General features: G+C 37.3%; 2 protein-coding genes across 2 annotated transcripts; both read left to right on the top strand.

Moving 5' to 3' along the window:
- Positions 1-8033: 8033 nt before the first annotated feature.
- LOC113563114 lies at positions 8034-8933 on the top strand. The gene is made up of 2 exons (XM_026974286.1): positions 8034-8340; positions 8411-8933. Exons 1-2 carry the CDS (start codon positions 8128-8130, stop codon positions 8861-8863), a joined length of 666 nt encoding a protein of 221 aa, XP_026830087.1. The 5' UTR covers positions 8034-8127; the 3' UTR covers positions 8864-8933.
- An 8849-nt stretch (positions 8934-17782) lies between these two features.
- Positions 17783-18646, top strand: LOC105284304. The gene is made up of 2 exons (XM_020033264.2): positions 17783-17795; positions 17974-18646. Exon 2 carries the CDS (start codon positions 17978-17980, stop codon positions 18644-18646), a length of 669 nt encoding a protein of 222 aa, XP_019888823.2. The 5' UTR covers positions 17783-17795; positions 17974-17977.
- The last annotated feature ends 5026 nt before the right edge of the window (positions 18647-23672 follow it).

Here is a 23672-nt window from a genome sequence, read left to right on the forward strand (position 1 = left end):
TAGGTTGAAGAAACTCTTTTCTTTGGTATGTTTTCTCTCCTTAAATATTAAAGATTTACCCACCATTGTTTCAACTAATTTTTAGCACTTACTTAATGCTTGAAAAAAATAATAATAAATTAAACTTTGACTATTTTGGATAAGAAAATCTCTACTTGTAGTAAAAACAAATAATGATTTAATCATTTTCTGGTTTTTAAAGGACAAGAACTTTTGAGTAACAAAGGTTAACAAGACAAATTTGGATTCGAGTGTTAAGTAGGACACTATTCTTCTTAAAACCGTTTAGTAAATTTGCGCATAGGCACGACTTCGTGAGATATGATTTTTGTAAGTAGAGACAATTTTAAAAATTGCAATCGAATCGTGTTTCTACCCAACTCGGCAAGTTCATGGTTTTAGTCGAAAATGTTCACTCGGAGATTTTTGGGGTCACTGCATCTAAATTTGAAGTCAAATTTGGAATTATGAAAAATGACATTCAAAATGGCGGATCCAATATGGCGACCGAAAGTATTAAAAATTGTTTGTTTTGCAAGAAAATGAGACTCGAGAGGTTTTTGAGGTCGCTGATTCTGAACCTGAGATCAAAAATTGGAAATTCAAAATAGCGGATACAATATGGTATACTGAATTAATGTGAAAAGCATATATGGAAGAAGTGCAATTTACATTATTTATATAATGTAAATATGTGGGTATTTCATACATTCCTAATCCTTAAGATCTCCGGTAAAGGGCTAAATAGCCCACTCGTCATGATTCCTAAATAGAGGGTAAGGAAGAGCCCCGGTGCTGTAAATAAACCCTTACTCGATGAAATTTAGGATGAACGGGCAGCACTGAGGGGAATGGATGAATGTACCCACATGGATAGAAATACTGATGATGACTTGGACCCTGGAGCGGGTAGCTCCCACGACTTGAGTAGAACAGGCTATCAGGTCACCCTTCCAGACATTGCTCTGGAAGTTGATGGATTGCAGGCTCAAGCTCGTGTTCTTGGATTAGTGACACTATCCTTTCTGGAAACGAAGGTCGCTGCAATATTGACTTTTCCATAGGAATGGACACGATGGAAAATTCCGTGTTGGATCCGCCGGATAATATTGCAGAAGTAATAGAAGTTTCAGTTGGGCGGAAACGACAAATTCAGAATGTTTCAAGCGAAGCGATTTTTAATCGAACATTCTTCTTTACAGGAAACGTGCAAGGTTGTTACCGATATGTTGTAGAGCTACTTGAGCAAAAATTAATGAGGAGCAAGAAAAATTCTTTTAAAAACTGTTTATTCTTTATTCAGCAGATTAAAAGTTATTATAATAATGTAAGTAGAAATCGAAAAAATTTGAATCTAAGTATAAGAATGGTTGAACAGTGATTTCATTTATCCCAAGAGTATACTTCAAAAGTCCAAAAATATTTTGCTATCGAAAGAGTCTCCGATGCTTTTATCTTCGAAGACAGGACGCCCTCAAAAATGTTTGACGAAAAATCGCTGAAGTCTCAGAGAAGAGATGCCAGCAAGCTGGCAGAAGAAAATAACAACAGTACTTAAACATTTTTGATGGCTGCAAAAGTATCAGCAAAGAAAATAAAAATAATGATTTAGCAGCAGTTATAAGTGAAATGTTGAAAACTCTGCAATTGTTAAGAGGATCCGTGCAAATTTCACTGAAAATAACGTCATAAAAGCCACTCCTGTTGAAGTTTTGGCTTATTTAATTGATAATATTGATCAAAAAATCAATATCATCATATGCACATGGAATCTAAACGACGAAATGCTGACATATGGCCAAGATATGAATTGGTTAGAATGAAACAGAAAATGTTATCCCACAGGGATAATTGTTACAGATACATCAGCTACAGTTCCACTTCAAATTTCCTGGAACATAGAGTTAAGCGTCTAATAGAAATGCAAACAGAATTATTGAAGCTAACATGCAACAAACATCCTTGCAATGTATTGAAGCAACATTGATATTCTCATGGGGTTTTGATGGATCTAGTGGTCATTCTACATATAATCAACACTTTGTTAGCTTAGGTGAATCAGGTGGAACAACGGATGCTAGCTTGATAGCTACAACTACCATCCCACTACGTCTAATTGCTAAACATGGTCAATTATTGGTGCAATAGAATTCCGCAGTCAATAAGATTTTGTTCGCCAATAATGTTAGACTTCAAAGAAGAAATGTAGCAAATATTAGAGCGACAAGTGAGAAAATAAAAGAACAGATTAAAACTTGCGTCCAATTACATACGAATTAAGTAATAATACAAAAATTATAGTCTCCTGTTCCTTCTTTTGTACTCTTATAGATGGAAAAGTATTGAGTGTTTTGACTGAGTCTTCTGGAGTGGTTAATTGCCCAATATGTCACGCCAGGCCAAATGAGATGAATGATATTAAAAATTTGGTACTCCTGTATTTGAACCGAAGCCAGATACGTTACAATATGGCTTGTCTACACTGCATATGTGAATTCGTTTTCTTCGAATGCTTGTTACATGTATCATATCGTCTTGAATTAAAGGTTTGGAAAGTTGTAGGAAATGAAGCAAACAATATTTTGAAGAAAAGAAAAACATTAATTCAGGAACGATTTCGAGAAAACTTTTCAATGTCAGTAGATGTACCAAGATCAGGAGGTGCTGGAACTAGTACTACTGGAAACATTAGCAGAAGAGCATTTGAAAAGCCGGACCTGTTAGCTGAGGTATTGGATCTTGACGTAACATTAATTAAAAATTTCAAAACCATTTTAGTTGCTTTAAACTATCAACTTCCGATTGATCCTATTAAATTTAAAACTTTTTGTTTCGACACAGCAAAGATTTTTAACAAAGAATATAGGCGGGAGCACAGACTTTTGCATAACGCATAACGCATAAGGCATAGTACATAACATAAAGCACTGCAACGCACAAACCTGTGCATCAGCCGTAACAAATTCTAACCTTAAAGTTGTTAAGACGATAGAGGTGAAATGGTGCCGATTGTGAAGGTAATATATGTTAAAAACGTGATGTGTATAAGTTTTATCTTATGTTTTGAAAGTTTGTAAGGATATTTTGAATTAAAATTAAATATTTTAATATTTGGAAATAGTTGTTATGTAAACTTTTTGTAAATGAGAAAGATTCGAAATTGACAAATAATTACTGATAATACAAATCAGATAGACATTAGTGTTCTTACACCGTGAAAATGTGATTAATTGACTAACCATATTAGTTGAATAGCTGTATTTACATTTAGTTTTACATTTCTAATGCCTTCTTCTTGCAAAATCATGAATATCATGAGTATGAAACATTTTATTTTGACACAATCATGCTGTTTTTAACCTTCTCAGTCATTAAAATCGTATATCAACTAATCAACTTTCTTTGTACATTGCATGTCTGGATTGCACTTTAATAAACACAATATAAATTTAATTACTTATTTATTTCATGAAAGCGTGTTGGCATTTACAATTTAATGCAAATTTAACAAGTACCAACAACTTTTTGTATGTCGCTGTGAAACTAATAATACTTACCCAGATAGCAAAATGCTAGCAGTATGCCAGCAGTATGCAAGCAAAGTTAATCATGACTTTGCAGCAGATTCTAATCTGCTGCATCCCCATTAAGCTTAGTTTCTGATAGCACATCTTGTTGATGTAATTTGATAATGAAAATGCAGCAAAAATCAAGCATGAATTACTATTATGTCATGATAGCAGAAAAATAACAAATATCGAACAAAATCTATCATATTAGATATATACGGCACAAACGTAGCAAAAATCGTGCATTGTCTGCCATCATATCGTAATGGTAAAAACGCGGCAAAGACAGAACACGATCTATCTTATCAGCTATTAATGGCAAAAACGCAGAAAAAATGGAGCATGATCTGCATCGCATCGTGATGGTAAAAACGTGGCAACAAGCTATGCTGTATTTTTGCTGTGTTTGTGCTGTTATATTTTGACATAGCAGGGCATGCTCCATTTCTGCCGCGTTTCTGCCGTCACGTCGTGCTTGCAGATTAGCTCGATTTCTGAGGATATTCTGCCAATATAGCATGATGTCATGTTATGCTCACTTTCAGTTTATTATCTGTCGATATATTATGCTAACACATAATGTTTAAAATCTAAACTTTTTATGTTAAGATCTTCTGCTTAAATTTTATAGTATTTTTTTAAGCATAGCATAACGCAGACTGCTTGTTTTCTGATATATTTCTGCCGACATTAATTAAGAGGGCAGATCATGCTTAGCTGTTGCTGCAGTTTTGTCAACATAATAATGTAGAACACAATTGTAAAACGTGCTTTGTCCGATTTGGCTATCTGGGTATAATTATTATATAATAATTTAAAAATATACGAAGGTTTTTGTTATCAATATGTTTTTAATATTTTAAGGTGTTGAGCTCCTACATAATGGAATGTAATATATAATGGTTTCTGGATACATAAATCATTATGGATATAAATGATGATTATTTCATTTTGTGTCTCTTACAATTGTGCTTATTAGCATTGTTACAAAAAAGGAATGAAAGAAAAAGGTGGTTAAATCGAAGATGGTGGATCAGACCAATCAATGTTGCACGTCCTCTATATGAAGATTTCGAACACCTCTTCCATGAATTGAAATATAATGATGTCGAAATATTTTTCCGATATGTAAGGATGACAAAAGAAACTTTCTCCCATCTATTACAAATGACAAAGCCTTTTTTAACTAAAACAAGTAAACGAGCTTTTAGTCCGGAGCAACGATTGGCCATAACTCTAAGGTACTTAGTTATTTTATCGTGTTCTATTAAATGAAAGAATGATACAAACGTGTAGCATCATTGTGTAAATGTTCTATGTTGGTATTTTGTTTTATTCACATATCAAGATTATTTTTTTGTAGATATTTAGCAACTGGGGATCAAATATTATCCATTGCACTAACTTTTAGATGTGGAGAATCCACTGTACGGAACATTATTCATGAAACCTGTTCAGTCATAGTAAAAGTATTACAACCGATTTACCTTCGTGTACCTAAAGAGGAAGAATGGAAAACTATTTGTAATGGTTTCCTTCAAAAGTGAAATTTTCCTCACTGTTTGGGATCATGTGATGGAAAACATGTGGAGATACAAGCTCCACCAAATTCCGGAAGTTTATTCTTCAACTATAAAAAGACATATAGCATTGTGCTAATGGCTGCATGTGACTACAGATATATGTTTACATTAGTTGACATAGGTGCATATGGTGGAAATAGCGATGGTGGAATTTTTTTCTCTTCTGACATTTATGCAGCACTAAAAGAAGAAACGTTAAATCTTCCTAAAGGAACTGTAAATCTTCCTAAAAGCAATGTAAAATTGCCGTTATTTTTTCTTGGAGATAGTGGTTTTCCAATTAGTATTAATATGATGTGACCTTACGTTGGAAAATTACTTGATGAAAGAAAAAAAATATATAATTATAGGTTAGCAATTATACTTATTACTATTATTAATAGATATTAATATAATAGGATAATAATGTATGTTATATACACGCGCGCGTGATAAGTGTTTTACTTACCTTAATTCCATTGTGCGTTCCATTTTCAGATTGTCTAGAGCAAGGCGTACTATTGAAAATTCTTTTGGTATTTTGTCTTCACGGTGGAGGATCTATCGAAAACCGATTAATATGCATCCGAAATATGTGGATACGATTGTCATGGCGACAATATGTCTGCACAATTTTATAAAATTTGAGGAAGATCTCGCGCAAGGAGAAAACAAAATATATTGTCCTCCTAATTTTGTAGACTCCGAAGATGCAGAAGGTAATTGCATTCCTGGACAATGGCGGCAAAGTGTTGAAACTTCAATGAGAAACATTCCTCCCACTTCAATGCATAATGCAACTGCAATTGCATATAAGCAAAGAGACAAACTCGCAGATTATTTTTTGACACCGCCTGGTGAAGTTTCTTGGCAGTATGAGTATATTAGAAGAGGGCTGCATCATGATCATCCTGTATCATGATTATGAAATGATATTTTGTTACAAATTATGTTATATAACCATATAAACATATTGTTTTCTAAGACAATAAACCAAATCGTAAAAAACTTGCAGAAATATATAAATATATTATTTTGTTATCTGAACTGAAATTATATAAAATAAAAAATAATCACAGTAATCACAGTACAGTTATCACATGTAGTATATACAGGTTGTTTCACACAAGGGTAAAAACCTTTCGCCCACAGGTAGATAACATCAGATCGAAGTAAAAAGTCCTATACCATTTTGCGATCTGCGCAATAGTTAACGAGTTATTAAGTATTAAAAATCGCGGTATTAGTCCGGCCTACCGGCGAGTCAGTGCGCGCGAGCCAGAGCGGGGCGGGGTAGGCGGGAATAATAGGATGAGCCGCTCGCGCGAGTCGCGACGCGACGCGATAGCGGGTATCGGATTACAGCGGCAAGCGAGACGACGCGTGGAAAATAATTGTTACATATTTCTTTTTGTGATGTACACGCAAGTTTTATTTATTAATATTAATAAATAAAACTTGTGTGTACATCACAAAAAGAAATACGTAACAACACTTTCTCGGCAACTCGCGCGCGTGAATGAGATGATGAGAAATTATTGTATGATTACTAATTATTTATCATATTGATTAATATTATTCACCATAGTATTATTTAATATTTTCGTGCTATCTTTTCCACACCACTTTGCAGTAGATAGCATGGCGCGTTGTTTTTAAGTGGTTTCCCCAATAGGCCTAATCCACTCTAACTAATTAATGTAAGAATTGTTCGAAGTGCCGTCCTCCTTCTCGTACACAGATTTCGGCTCTTCGAGTAATATTGCGCGTCGCACGGTGCGCCATGTCCGGCGTGATGGTATCGAAGGCCGCAACAATAGCTTCACGAACTTCTTGTTCAGTACCATCACGCCGGTCCTCTATCGCAGTTTTAATGTACCCCCATACAAAATAATCGAGTACATTTAAATCAGGCGACCGTGCCGGCCAGATGATTGGGCCACCTCGACCCATCCACCTGTCCGGAAAACGCGCGTCTAAAAGATTCCGTACTTGCCTGCTAAAATGTGCAGGAGCTTCATCGTGTTGAAAAATCAACTCCGCCCGTACGTCGAGAGGGACATCTTCAAGAAGAGCTGGAAATTGATTTGCGAGGAACTCTGCGTATAATTGCCCGGTTAGCCTGGGCGGAAGGAAGTACGGACCGATCTGAGAATTATCAAGAAACGTTAGTAGATAAGTGCGGAAGAAAATTAGCTGAAATACAAGGTGCACTCACCACTTGATCTCCAATCATGCCGGCCCAAACATTTATGGCCCAACGGGCTGAAATGCGCCTTGTCGAACAGCGTGCGGATTTTCTTCTTCCCAACGTACGAAGTTGTGAGAGTTAAACACCCCGTTCGGTGTGAAGGTGGCCTCGTCCGTCCACAGGATGCGGTCGGGGAAAGAAATATTCCGCCGACACTGCGCGAGGAACCCTACATGCATTTTATTGAGAATTAACACGAATGCACAACAAATACTGTAAATGTTAAATAAGAGTAATGAAAATACCTTCACAGAAGAAGATGCGCGGTTGTGCATCTCCGGGAAGAAGTTGCTGCACACGTTGATAGTGGTAAGGTCTTAGACCACTACGCCGTAATGTACGATGCACCAAACTGTTGGAAATTCCAAGTGCGCCAGCAACGCGACGCACGCTGTTTCTGGGATTTCGTTCGAATTCCCGTAAAATCCGTTCTTCTGTACGAACGTCGTGACGCATTACTGCACCGGGTCGTACGCGATTTGGAACGACGGATCCGGTTTCCCGTAATCGCTGGATACAGCGCGTAAGTGTTACGTACGACGGATGTACACGGTCAGGAAATCTTTCCGCGTAAAGACGTACCGCGGCATTTCCGTTTTCACCCGCCATCTCATACGTTATCACCATATCGGTGTATTCTCTCCCGGAGATGCACAACCGCGCATCTTCTTCTGTGAAGGTATTTTCATTACTCTTATTTAACATTTACAGTATTTGTTGTGCATTCGTGTTAATTCTCAATAAAATGCATGTAGGGTTCCTCGCGCAGTGTCGGCGGAATATTTCTTTCCCCGACCGCATCCTGTGGACGGACGAGGCCACCTTCACACCGAATGGGGTGTTTAACTCTCACAACTTCTTACGTTGGGAAGAAGAAAATCCGCACGCTGTTCGACAAGGCGCATTTCAGCGCCGTTGGGCCATAAATGTTTGGGCCGGCATGATTGGAGATCAAGTGGTGAGTGCACCTTGTATTTCAGCTAATTTTCTTCCGCACTTATCTACTAACGTTTCTTGATAATTCTCAGATCGGTCCGTACTTCCTTCCGCCCAGGCTAACCGGGCAATTATACGCAGAGTTCCTCGCAAATCAATTTCCAGCTCTTCTTGAAGATGTCCCTCTCGACGTACGGGCGGAGTTGATTTTTCAACACGATGAAGCTCCTGCACATTTTAGCAGGCAAGTACGGAATCTTTTAGACGCGCGTTTTCCGGACAGGTGGATGGGTCGAGGTGGCCCAATCATCTGGCCGGCACGGTCGCCTGATTTAAATGTACTCGATTATTTTGTATGGGGGTACATTAAAACTGCGATAGAGGACCGGCGTGATGGTACTGAACAAGAAGTTCGTGAAGCTATTGTTGCGGCCTTCGATACCATCACGCCGGACATGGCGCACCGTGCGACGCGCAATATTACTCGAAGAGCCGAAATCTGTGTACGAGAAGGAGGACGGCACTTCGAACAATTCTTACATTAATTAGTTAGAGTGGATTAGGCCTATTGGGGAAACCACTTAAAAACAACGCGCCATGCTATCTACTGCAAAGTGGTGTGGAAAAGATAGCACGAAAATATTAAATAATACTATGGTGAATAATATTAATCAATATGATAAATAATTAGTAATCATACAATAATTTCTCATCATCTCATTCACGCGCGCGAGTTGCCGAGAAAGTGTTGTTACGTATTTCTTTTTGTGATGTACACACAAGTTTTATTTATTAATATTAATAAATAAAACTTGCGTGTACATCACAAAAAGAAATATGTAACAATTATTTTCCACGCGTCGTCTCGCTTGCCGCTGTAATCCGATACCCGCTATCGCGTCGCGTCGCGACTCGCGCGAGCGGCTCATCCTATTATTCCCGCCTACCCCGCCCCGCTCTGGCTCGCGCGCACTGACTCGCCGGTAGGCCGGACTAATACCGCGATTTTTAATACTTAATAACTCGTTAACTATTGCGCAGATCGCAAAATGGTATAGGACTTTTTACTTCGATCTGATGTTATCTACCTGTGGGCGAAAGGTTTTTACCCTTGTGTGAAACACCCTGTATAAGAAATTTAATACTGTCATCACATATTGTTATTACTCTTTTCAGGTTTTATCTTATAACTAGTTTTCAGGTAAGTTTATTGCGCTACTAAATATTACAAAACATTGTTAAAAAAAACTCTAAACTATTTCAACGCAAAATATTAAATGTTTAAAATGTTAACAAAACTCAAAATATCAAAACAAATGTTCACAATGTAAACAAAACGCAGAATATTAAAACAAATTTTTAAAACATTAAGAAAACTCAAGAGTCTGTTGAGTTATACTCAGGAACTGTGATTGCTTTACATATTGTATATAATACGCAATATTTCCTGTTTTTTCTGTATGTTTTGGGCTTGGGGCATTTTTTGAAATAAGGAAAGTATTAATTGACAAAAAGCCACATCCTCATCTGTTTCTGGCTTTATACATGATGACGATGAAGCTGCTGAAGGGTATTTGCTTTCTAATAGAGAGGTAACTTTACAAATTGCATTTTGTAGAACATCCGGTTGTGAATTTTTTTTTATTTCATTCGTTGTCCATGTAAACCTTTCTGTTTCATATCATCAAAGGTACTTAATGCTGATGTAGAAGAGTTATCAGATACATTGGAGTAAACATCTGAGTCTCTAAAAATATGAAAGAAATATTAAGTATTTTACATGTATCAAACTATATGTATACGTATCATAATTTGTGCGAAATACTATTGTAGTGAAGTCACGGCAAACTAAGGATATAACATAGTCGAATCCAATAATATTTAAGACCATTTTCAGTTCATTTTCAGATGTTATGTGGATCATTTCACATACATTGCTACAAAACAAGGAAGATAAACTTAAGACAATCGTAAATGTAAGATCTGACTGTGTGTAAATATCGTTCAAAGCAAATAATATCTTTGTTATTTTTTACTGTCAGCAATAGTTTTTACTTTTACTATACAGAAAAACAAAATAATATATTGAAAATTAAAAAAAATATATTGAACATATATTTGATACATGTATGTATATATGAAATACATATATTGAACAGATATAATAATTTAGCATTAATCAAATTTTCGAACTAAATAATCCTTCAAATAAAAGTGCTTAAGGAAATATTTACTTTAATAATACTGGATCTGCATCATTTGTCGAAGATTGCTTAGCCAAAGTAACCGCATTCGCAGAAGATACATTCATTTTATTTCTACTACTTGAGCATACTTCAAATCGATTCTGATTTTCTGATTCTATATTGCTATTTCTTGAAGACTGTTCAACCAAGGCAGACGCAATCACTGAAGAAAAATTATGTCTTTTTCCGCCACATCACAGTGGTCCAGGAGACACGAAAAAGTGACCAAAAGTCCGACTTCAGATAATTTTGATTTAAATTGTATACTTACGTACTAATATAACGTTTTCGAGGTCGTTGATTATGAATATAATATTGAAATAATAAAAATCCAAATGGCGGATTCAAAATGGTAGCTAAACACGTTTTTAAATTAGAAACTTTTAAAAAGTTTTTATAAATATCTTTAATAATATTGTGTGTGTGTGTTGTGCGCGCGCGCGCGTGTGTGCGTGTGCGTGTGCGTGTGTATTTAACATTCGCATTCTTCATCTAATAGCTCAAGTGTATCTAACTGATGTTCATCAGTCTCTGATAATCCAGTCCAATCCACTTCTGCTTCTTGCACTTCTTCAGTATGTGCTTCAAAGGTAGTGCTTCGTACATTAGGAATTAGAAGTACATTTTTGACTGCTTCAGGTAAAGATAATCGTTTCCTTTTTCGAATTCGAGAATCAAGACACATCGTTGAAATTGAATGAACCACAAGCGCCGACCATGGTGCACGCACTGGAGTTTTCACGGAATTTCTTGATCAAATCTAAAAACGAGCAAATTTGTGCAGGCTAGGATTGTAGTATATTCCATAAACTTCACATTGGTGTTTCAAAAATATTTTTTTGAAGTGGAGTTTTCTGGAGTAATCAAACGATAGCAGCAACATTACTAAAAATTACGCAATTCACGAGTAAAGCATCTTATTTATTAAATTAGTGTGCATATTTTTTTAACTTTTGTTTTCTTCCGATGAAGTTTCTACACGAATGTGTAAAACAAAATAAAAAATGCTTATAAAAATACTTTATAAAACTGATAACGAACTGCAACAACATAAGCTTTCTATTAATTCCTATTTTCGTATTTTCGAACACACACCAATGGAACAATAATTAATTATTATGCGTAAAAATTGTTTTATATGTTCATTAACATGTTTAGATAATGATGATATACAGTTTTTTCCCCAATTCTGTAAATTGACTTTTGGCCACTTTTTCGAGTCTCTTGGACCATTGTGTACATGAACCAAAGCTTCTATTATATAACAGTGTTACGTCCAGAGACTGCACGGTTCCTTGCTTCTAAGAAATATAGCGTTATTTTTTTAATTGTTGGATAATGTAGCGCGAGGCGTCGATCCGGTCGCGTGTGGTCAGTAGGGCCCCAGTAAGGAATTAGTAAGAAACAAATGATACAGCTGCGTCGGATCATTTCCGGGAAAATACTCTCACAAGAGCCGAGGATTTTGACGCACGTGTCCGGGCAGGCGCGATATTAGACTCCGATAATAAACCTCCTGATCTCTAATGATCATTTTTGAATTGAAAACGATAAACCGGATTGCAACAATTCGGTCGCGCGTGACTGTAGTCTCGCGGCGTCGGTATCGCTCTTCCAGGAAGAGCAATGATACAGCTGCGCCAGATCATCCCCGGGTAATACCCTCACAGGAGCCGCGAGTCCAAACACACGTGTGTCGACGCGAGACTTCTGTAAGGAACCCTTCCGGGTTGGAAGAACCATCTGCGAACGGCTTATCGCCTTATAGACCGACTGTCGATATTTGCATTAAATTAACGAACGATCCCCGAAAGATAGTTCCCCGAAAAACGGTTCCCGGAAAAGCTACCTCTCTTCCACACTATCCCTATGATATAAAAGGTGACGACCACTCCGTTAGCCAACCTTTTTATTTTCTGTCAGCCTCCGTGCACGGATCGCTTATCTTGGTGCGAAAGTCTTGTAAAATCAGTGACCGCCTAGAGTTTCAAAGCAAATAACACAAAAGTTTCCAAGTGGGATAACACTTCCAATTGGAATAATACCAGTGCTGTGTTTCTTGTTCTACACGGCCCTTCAGAACGCGAGGATCACTCAACGGTCACCATTCCAGCAATTGACTCGCAACTAGGATCATAAGACATTTCTCTGGTCTACTTCCGCAAATAAGTAAGCGAGCTTTCCGTTGTTACTTTTTCTTTCTTCCTTCTTTCCCTTTTACTCAGTTTGTCAACTCTACTTTTCATTTACCTAATCTCTTCTACCCCTTTTCTATCCGTTTCTCCCTTATTTATCCCGTTTGCCCCTTTTTTAAGTGTCTCCAAGCAAAAGATCCCGCACTCCGTCTCCCTCTGCGGGACCATCTCATTCACAACAAGGGTTGTGGTCTGAGGGCCACGCATCAACGGAACCACCGCGGAAAAGGATCGCGCTTGTCAACATTTCGCGGCCCCCCTCTGCGTTATCTACGTGCTCGTCCGTCGTAGTATTAGATCCTCCTCGGCCTCCTTCCTCCTCTTCTTCTGTACAAATAGTTTCTTCCCCTTCTCATCGGGGATCACCTTCCTCTTCCGTCCAGATTCTGGAACCCCGATCGCCTTCTCCGTCTACTGAATCCTCTACCTCTTCTTCATCTTCCTCCTCTTCGTCGCACTCCTTTTCGCGTCCTTCAACCCCTTCTAGCGTTTCCCTTTCTATTTCTCCTCCTCCTTCTTCTCTTACACCGCCTTCCTGTTATTTCACACTTTCCGAGACTTCATCTCGAGCATCCCTCCAAGCGTCACCGCCTAGCTCTCCCCGTTACTCCCCCTCTATTTCCCCAGCTCTCTCTTCCCTACGTTTTTCGCCCATTCAACCTGGCGATTTTGAGGATCTTCCAAATTCTCCCCCTCCTCGTTCCCCCTCGCCCTTGAGGGACGAAGATTTAGTTGAGGAGTTCGTCCACCGTTCACTAGTGGAACTCGGCGAGCGATTCCTCCACATCTTCCCTCCCGTCACACACCCTCTTCCACCTAATGCCATCGTTATAGACCCCGATTTCTTTCCCATTCCCTCTCTCAGGACCGCCCTTCAGCACACGGACCCAACCGTCGGGATTCCCCTCTTTGTCAGGGGACGGCTATATCCCATCCTTTTCCCAGCCTCTCTTCTGCGCCGATATTTCTTAACCAACGATTAATGTTAATCCTAGAAATAGACTTTAGAAATAGATCGTTCACAGCAATTTTTATTTATGCAATATTATATTGGCTGAGCTGTTTTCGCTTCGGTTTTTTTAGAAATAGAATTTACTTGGAAAATAAACTTTAAAAGTAAGACATTTGTGTGTTAAATATGTTAGTTTCGATTAATAGATAATTATTAATGTTTAATTTGGAATTAACAACAAAACATTTTGGTTATTACTCATGTTAGTCTCAGTTAATAATTAATTACCATCTACCAGTAAATTATGTTGCCGTTTTCACAAAATACACGTTTTATAAACACAAAACAACATGAACACACTATTTCTTTCTCTGGCAGATGTAACTGTTGTTTTCAAAATTTTACGCAAACGAAATTTTTTTTAAATATAATGTTAATATTAACAGATTAACCGTGTATTAAATTATTTGACATTCCCTCTATTCGTCTTCCTTCCCAGCAGGTCGTACGGGTCCTATCCCAGGTAAAAGGGAAGTTTCCTTGACCTAAAAAGGGACCTACGGGCAGACCGTTCTGAGACTCAGGGTAAAATCGACCCCGTGGTCGTTGACCCTTTAAGCCGGAACACACTGGTCAGTCTGACTCGTACTTCGGGGCCTGAGTGCAACGTGGTACGAGAGGCGCTCTGTTGCGCCCTTCCTTCGAGCTCACGGAGCTCTGGACGTAACAGACCCTTGTTATTGGGGGCTCGTCCGGGATTAAAGTACGATCTGTTGAGAGTGGAATGAATACGAGGTCTCAAAGTGATAAACGGGTGATCGAAGAAAGTTACGACATAGCAATAGGCAGAATCGGTGCTCCTTCATCCTCAGCTCCTCTTATCTCTCGCACCCCTATTCTACCTCACAAAGAACTACGCTTTCCGCCAAACCAACCCTTAGACCAAACGATAGTCGGTGACGAATCCTCTTTATTTGCATCTTTTGATCATACTGGAAAAACCCTCAAATTTGCTCCCGAAGAAACTGAGAGTTCAATAACCATGGCTCAAAATCCATTCACTATACTAAAATATGCGATTGAGGCCGTGCTTTTTTTCAACGGTAGCAACATTCCTCTAATTCTTGTTGAGGGATGCGAAGAAGCGAAATCTATGTTACCGAGCGAAGCTGAATCAAGAGACACGGTAGTGTCTCGCGCCAAGTGTAGGCGCAGCGAGACCGCACCGTGACTCTTTACGCGAAGCGACGCGTTCACAGACACTTAGATTATTAGATCTCAATAACCGCTGAACGGATCAACTTCTAAGTAGGCTCAATGGATAGCTTGGGGTCGATTTATATAATAACAGTATTTTTAATTTTCTTGTACGTGCTCTACGAGCGGAGATATGGCGATGCAAAGTCTGAAATTGGAAAATTACATTTAAGAAACATTGTCGTCGTCGTCGTCTGTACAGTTCGTTCTTTTTCGTCGAGATGGCAGCAGCTCCGTTTATACCGACCGGCGGAGATGCTGTTGGTATATCCGTGTGACTCACACATAACGATCATATGTAGAGGCTCTACATTAGAAAACTCTAACTTATCGACCCGACCGTCATGTGTAAGTCACACGGATATACGAACAGCATCTCCGCCGGTCGGTGTACGACAAGTGTACGACGCGATGTAGTGCAAGAAGTTGGAGTGAGAAAAGATATATTTGCGAGAGAACGAGTGAGTGAGTGAGTGAGTGAGTGAGTGAGAGAGCGAGAGAGAGAGAGAGGGGGGGCGAGAGAGCGAGTGTATATATATTATACGTCTATGCGTGCAGCGCATAGCGATCCGAGAGCGAGACATCAGTGGGTCTCGAACCCTCGTCTCGTGAGAGTTACGTACTGTAATCCGGTTTAGTATTGTAACGTACTGCCGACACAGCTGAGCTTCAACTCGTTGTTCCCATCTTGTTTATCTGTTGCCGCGGAGATGTTGATTCGCCCCGGAGACGTCAACTCGCGTCTTCTTTCCAGTTGACTCTCAGCTGCACGCCCGGCTCCGTTACACCGGTTGGCCAACCCGGATGTAACAGTATATTCAGTTTAGCGGTCTCATTAAACTCTTTCGAGACGATTTACACGAAACGAAAGAATCTGGTAGAAAAAAGTGTCGCTCTGCCCCGCAAAGCGGGATATTAATCGTTAAAGGTGATCACTTTTCAGGTTAGGAAATCTGTCAAATACATTACTAAATATAATGACAGGTTTCCTAACTTAAAAAGTGGTCTACTTTAATGAGTAATATCTTGCTTCGCGGGGCAAATCGACGCTTTTTTCTGTCTAATTCTTTCGTTTCGTGCCAAACGTCTCGAAAGAGCTTAATGAGGCCGCTAAACTGAATACTTACCGGATTACAATATGTAACTCAACTTTCTTTTCAGATCGGGAATATCTCTTATGTCCATATAATAATAATTATATGCACTAATTTGTGAAAAAGCGCGATTAGACAGTTTTATACGTCTTTGAAGCTGGCACGACGTTCTACCAATATCGAAAAAATATTAAAAGTTCTAATAGCACTTTTCATAGTTCTACAGTTCCTGATAAAAATTAAAAAGAGTTCTGCATTTCTTCTATTGAAAAATCGAAATTGAAAAAATGTGCTAACTTCGCGAATGTAGCACGACACTCTCCCCTCTAAAGTACTAAAACACGTGGAAAATTATTATTTTTGACTATAGTGCCCGATAGTTCTAATCGAGATTCATATATATATACAATTTCAGATTGATATTCCACCAATTAACAATTTTTGAATAATTTGTTATATCTGCGTTCAGCACGACACTTACAAGGAAAGGTACGGATGTGTCCCCCTCCGATTTTGATGAGCTTTGAATATGTCGTTTTCCAGCTCAAAATAAGGGACACGTAGTTTTTGATACGTGCCCTAACTCACTTTTAGGGGGTTAAACACCCCTTTGAAAAAGTCGGTGTTTATTTTTCGAGGCGAATATCTTGGAAACTATTAAAGATAGAAAAATTGTTTCCGAAGAAAAAATGAATGGCTTTGAGAGTACTTTAAAAGAGAATAAGGCAAAAAATTTTTTAGTTTTTTATTTTTCAAAATACCCCCACCACTCATCACTTTTTTCAGAATTTTGAAGATTTTTTATCACCAATAGAAAGCTTATTTTTTTACGAATTCAACCATGTATAATAAATTTGCGTTCCGAGAAATCATTTTCGAGAATTAATTACAAACGCCTCCGTATATACGCTATTTGTGCCCGTTCATGTGACCGATTTCTTTACGCAACACATTTTGTGCGCATCTTTTCTTAATAACAGATGACTACATCATAACTGGTAAAACATATTTTGTAACGAACAAAAGAGAACTTTAATATGCCAACAGTCAAGTTGAATGCGTCGTGTAACAGATTACTATGCGGCGAGACAGACTAATTTTAGATGCTTCCTTCATTAATAACAATAGATGAATAGATGTATACATTACATGTTGCACTTATTTATTACTTATTGTTTTAGGTAGAAATGATATTAATATCTTAAGACATCATAGATCGCAGCTATTTCTATAACTTTAATTTAAAATCTACGGAAAAGATGAAATAGGTGGAAAAATTGAATTGTAATAGAACAATACAAGAACGTTGTAAGTGATATGAAATAGATAATGTAGACATATATATATATATATATATATATATATCATTTGAACAGTAGTATAAAATGCCGTCACTTTGCCAGCGTCACTCTAGTACGTTACACTGTCTTATCGTGTACTATTATCAGTGTGAATTATTAATAGCTACGAGTAGTAGGTATGTATTGATATTTTGAAAATGTCTACTAATCTTTATATGTTTTTTTTTACAATTTTACAATTTTATTATTTTTTGTCAAATATAATATAAATTTATATTAGTCATGTTTTTCTTACAGTATAGCAAAGATATTTCTTGGTACTTCGGATCTTTTGTAGAAAATATGTAGAAAATACGCAGACGTTTATGTATTACGTTATTCAACTTCTTTATTGAAACAGACCTCCCTTGAAAAACAATGATTTTAAAAAAGGTACACAATGCTATGTATGCTTATTATTAAAATGAGAATAAAATAAAATATTTATTAAAATGCCGTATTATAATGTAAATATAATAAAATGTGTTACTATTCTTTAAGCACGAATATTAATTATGTTTTAAACATGTATGCATGTATGTATGTAATTTATTATGTATAATTTTTAAAGCAAAATGCAATTCAATCCGAGAAACGTCATAATACTGCTGTTTACTGCTGCTACTTTTAATTTGCCACAAACTCCTGTTACAAATGAGGAAATGGAAGTAAAAGAGAAAATAGAAAACATGCTGCAAAAAATGTACGAGGATAAATACGAAATTGACGAAGAAGATTCTCTTGATTTTGAAAATTCATTTGATATACCTGAAACAGAACCAGTAGCAGAGGAAGAAGAAAATGAAAACGAAATAACATATGTAAAGGAAATGATATGTGTAAATGATGATATTCCAATTGAATATAAAAGAAATGCTGTTGAGTTTTGGAAACCTGTTAATTCAATTAAGACAAAACCTCTCGAGTCTGTGAAACATATATTTCGGAAAGTTACATCCTTACGCCAATTACGAAGATGGCAAGAACAAGTGAATAGAGGTGGAACTAGATTGCAGAAGCTGAAAGAAATTGCATCATATACATTAGAGAAATTCAAAGAAGGTCTTAAGAAAGGAGTAATTATTCACGACACTGATATTACTCGAATGGCCCTGAAAGCGCAACAGGAAATAAATGCACCAGGATTTACAGCATCAATTGGATGGGTAAAAAGATTTAAGCTAGCACATAATATTGTTTCCCGAAAAATTACAAAATTTGTTACAAAAAAGACTTTGCAATAAAAAGAAAATCTGATAACCGAAAGCAATAGGTTTATTGACAATATTAAAGATTATATTACGCGCTATGGACTTGAAAATGTTTATAATTCAGATCAAAGCGGATTTCAATTAGAATTTCACTCTGGTCGTTCTTTAGCAATCCAAGGTACAAAAATGTTGAGTGTACGGCACAGTCGATATCGACAACTACACATAGTTACACTATACAACCGACAATTTCAGCTGATGGTAGATTATTATCGCCTCTTTTTATTGTTTTAAAAGAACGCACTGGATCATTCGGTCCGAGAGTACAAAAAGTAATGTTTAGAGAAAACAATATTTATGTTATGGCTTCTCAATCTGGAAAATTAACATCACATCATTTTGAGAGTTGGTTAAGAGAAGTTTATTTTCCAAATGTTCGTTCTAAATCGGTTTTGTTACTGGATTCTTGGAATGGACATTGTCCAAATGTAATTGCAAGAAATAAACCAGCATCTGCAGAAGATGCATTTTTTCTAACTATACCAGCAGGGACAACGGGTCGAATACAACCATTAAATGTGTATGGTTTTCGCTTGTGGAAAAATTTTATAAAACATTTTTCGGATATTGTCATACTTCTAGATTTAGAAATCAACCTTCATTCGCGAGATGCCATTTTAAAATTACAATCATTAACACATTTTCAATTTTCATCACCAAGATTTAGAAATGTATTTAAATATGCATGGTATAAAAGCGGTTATATAGAACATAGACCAGCGGAATTTGAAACGCTAGTTGACTTTTGTTTTTAAAAAAATTTTAAACCGACATGCGATGTTTGCGGCGGCATTGCTATAATTACTTGCGCATGGTGTAAGAAATCACTTTGTATACGACATTTCTTTCATGACCATCATCTTTGTTATAATTTTGACCCATAAATATTTACATTATTCCAAATTGTATTAACAATTTGTTTTATTTGTAATTTTGTTTCAATATTGTTACACAATACATTATATTACATATTATAACAAAATTGTTTATTTTCATCAATAAAAACATTGATAAAATATATATAATTTAATAAACAAATATATAATATAATATATGTGTGTTTATTTCTATTTTTCCCTTATACTATTCCTCGACCAAACTAGAAGATAGGTGCAGACTTCCATTACCAGGGATCCCATAGCACATGCCTGACTTCCTCGTCATTACCGTACTCCATTTACAATTAGTTGCAAACTAAAATTGTAAGTTAAAATTGTAAAAAAATTATTATATTTTGATACATATTACTTTTTTATTTTATTATTTAAATTATATAAGTATTTAAAGTTTAGTTACCTTTCTTGAAAAAATCTTAATTTTCATTTAAGTATTATTCATCCTGACTCATCGATGACTTTCATCTCTACTACCTCTATTACGTATAAATTCTACACGATTTCTTCTTAACTGTCCACTATCTATGCTATGCTCTCCAGCATTATGAACAGATCTGATCATTGTTCTATTTTCTAATAAACATTTTAATAAATATTCTCTGCCAAAATGCTGCTCTTGCCCATTAATAGCAAAAGGTCGTACAAAACATACTGCGATAATAGTACATGATAAGACAATGTAACGTACTAGAGTGACGCTGGCAAAGTGACGGCATTTTATACTACTGCTCAAATGATATATATATATATATATATATATGTCTACATTATCTATTTCATATCACTTACAACGTTCTTGTATTGTTCTATTACAATTCAATTTTTCCACCTATTTCATCTTTTCCGTAGATTTTAAATTAAAGTTATAGAAATAGCTGCGATCTATGATGTCTTAAGATATTAATATCATTTCTACCTAAAACAATAAGTAATAAATAAGTGCAACATGTAATGTATACATCTATTCATCTATTGTTATTAATGAAGGAAGCATCTAAAATTAGTCTGTCTCGCCGCATAGTAATCTGTTACACGACGCATTCAACTTGACTGTTGGCATATTAAAGTTCTCTTTTGTTCGTTACAAAATATGTTTTACCAGTTATGATGTAGTCATCTGTTATTAAGAAAAGATGCGCACAAAATGTGTTGCGTAAAGAAATCGGTCACATGAACGGGCACAAATAGCGTATATACGGAGGCGTTTGTAATTAATTCTCGAAAATGATTTCTCGGAACGCAAATTTATTATACATGGTTGAATTCGTAAAAAAATAAGCTTTCTATTGGTGATAAAAAATCTTCAAAATTCTGAAAAAAGTGATGAGTGGTGGGGGTATTTTGAAAAATAAAAAACTAAAAAATTTTTTGCCTTATTCTCTTTTAAAGTACTCTCAAAGCCATTCATTTTTTCTTCGGAAACAATTTTTCTATCTTTAATAGTTTCCAAGATATTCGCCTCGAAAAATAAACACCGACTTTTTCAAAGGGGTGTTTAACCCCCTAAAAGTGAGTTAGGGCACGTATCAAAAACTACGTGTCCCTTATTTTGAGCTGGAAAACGACATATTCAAAGCTCATCAAAATCGGAGGGGGACACATCCGTACCTTTCCTTGTAAGTGTCGTGCTGAACGCAGATATAACAAATTATTCAAAAATTGTTAATTGGTGGAATATCGATCTGAAATTGTATATATATATGAATCTCGATTAGAACTATCGGGCACTATAGTCAAAAATAATAATTTTCCACGTGTTTTAGTACTTTAGAGGGGAGAGTGTCGTGCTACATTCGCGAAGTTAGCACATTTTTTCAATTTCGATTTTTCAATAGAAGAAATGCAGAACTCTTTTTAATTTTTATCAGGAACTGTAGAACTATGAAAAGTGCTATTAGAACTTTTAATATTTTTTCGATATTGGTAGAACGTCGTGCCAGCTTCAAAGACGTATAAAACTGTCTAATCGCGCTTTTTCACAAATTAGTGCATATAATTATTATTATATGGACATAAGAGATATTCCCGATCTGAAAAGAAAGTTGAGTTACATATTGTAATCCGGTAAGTATTCAGTTTAGCGGCCTCATTAAGCTCTTTCGAGACGTTTGGCACGAAACGAAAGAATTAGACAGAAAAAAGCGTCGATTTGCCCCGCGAAGCAAGATATTACTCATTAAAGTAGACCACTTTTTAAGTTAGGAAACCTGTCATTATATTTAGTAATGTATTTGACAGATTTCCTAACCTGAAAAGTGATCACCTTTAACGATTAATATCCCGCTTTGCGGGGCAGAGCGACGCTTTTTTCTACCAGATTCTTTCGTTTCGTGTAAATCGTCTCGAAAGAGTTTAATGAGACCGCTAAACTGAATATACTGTTACATCCGGGTTGGCCAACCGGTGTAACGGAGCCGGGCGTGCAGCTGAGAGTCAACTGGAAAGAAGACGCGAGTTGACGTCTCCGGGGCGAATCAACATCTCCGCGGCAACAGATAAACAAGATGGGAACAACGAGTTGAAGCTCAGCTGTGTCGGCAGTACGTTACAATACTAAACCGGATTACAGTACGTAACTCTCACGAGACGAGGGTTCGAGACCCACTGATGTCTCGCTCTCGGATCGCTATGCGCTGCACGCATAGACGTATAATATATATACACTCGCTCTCTCGCCCCCCCCTCTCTCTCTCTCTCGCTCTCTCACTCACTCACTCACTCACTCACTCACTCGTTCTCTCGCAAATATATCTTTTCTCACTCCAACTTCTTGCACTACATCGCGTCGTACACTTGTCGTACACCGACCGGCGGAGATGCTGTTCGTATATCCGTGTGACTTACACATGACGGTCGGGTCGATAAGTTAGAGTTTTCTAATGTAGAGCCTCTACATATGATCGTTATGTGTGAGTCACACGGATATACCAACAGCATCTCCGCCGGTCGGTATAAACGGAGCTGCTGCCATCTCGACGAAAAAGAACGAACTGTACAGACGACGACGACGACAATGTTTCTTAAATGTAATTTTCCAATTTCAGACTTTGCATCGCCATATCTCCGCTCGTAGAGCACGTACAAGAAAATTAAAAATACTGTTATTATATAAATCGACCCCAAGCTATCCATTGAGCCTACTTAGAAGTTGATCCGTTCAGCGGTTATTGAGATCTAATAATCTAAGTGTCTGTGAACGCGTCGCTTCGCGTAAAGAGTCACGGTGCGGTCTCGCTGCGCCTACACTTGGCGCGAGACACTACCGTGTCTCTTGATTCAGCTTCGCTCGGTAACATAGATTTCGCTTCTTCGCATCCCTCAACAAGAATTAGAGGAATGTTGCTACCGTTGAAAAAAAGCACGGCCTCAATCGCATATTTTAGTATAGTGAATGGATTTTGAGCCATGGTTATTGAACTCTCAGTTTCTTCGGGAGCAAATTTGAGGGTTTTTCCAGTATGATCAAAAGATGCAAATAAAGAGGATTCGTCACCGACTATCGTTTGGTCTAAGGGTTGGTTTGGCGGAAAGCGTAGTTCTTTGTGAGGTAGAATAGGGGTGCGAGAGATAAGAGGAGCTGAGGATGAAGGAGCACCGATTCTGCCTATTGCTATGTCGTAACTTTCTTCGATCACCCGTTTATCACTTTGAGACCTCGTATTCATTCCACTCTCAACAGATCGTACTTTAATCCCGGACGAGCCCCCAATAACAAGGGTCTGTTACGTCCAGAGCTCCGTGAGCTCGAAGGAAGGGCGCAACAGAGCGCCTCTCGTACCACGTTGCACTCAGGCCCCGAAGTACGAGTCAGACTGACCAGTGTGTTCCGGCTTAAAGGGTCAACGACCACGGGGTCGATTTTACCCTGAGTCTCAGAACGGTCTGCCCGTAGGTCCCTTTTTAGGTCAAGGAAACTTCCCTTTTACCTGGGATAGGACCCGTACGACCTGCTGGGAAGGAAGACGAATAGAGGGAATGTCAAATAATTTAATACACGGTTAATCTGTTAATATTAACATTATATTTAAAAAAAATTTCGTTTGCGTAAAATTTTGAAAACAACAGTTACATCTGCCAGAGAAAGAAATAGTGTGTTCATGTTG

The sequence above is a fragment of the Ooceraea biroi genome, chromosome 12 (assembly GCF_003672135.1).
Source record: "Ooceraea biroi isolate clonal line C1 chromosome 12, Obir_v5.4, whole genome shotgun sequence".
NCBI classification, from domain to species: Eukaryota; Metazoa; Arthropoda; class Insecta; order Hymenoptera; family Formicidae; genus Ooceraea; species Ooceraea biroi.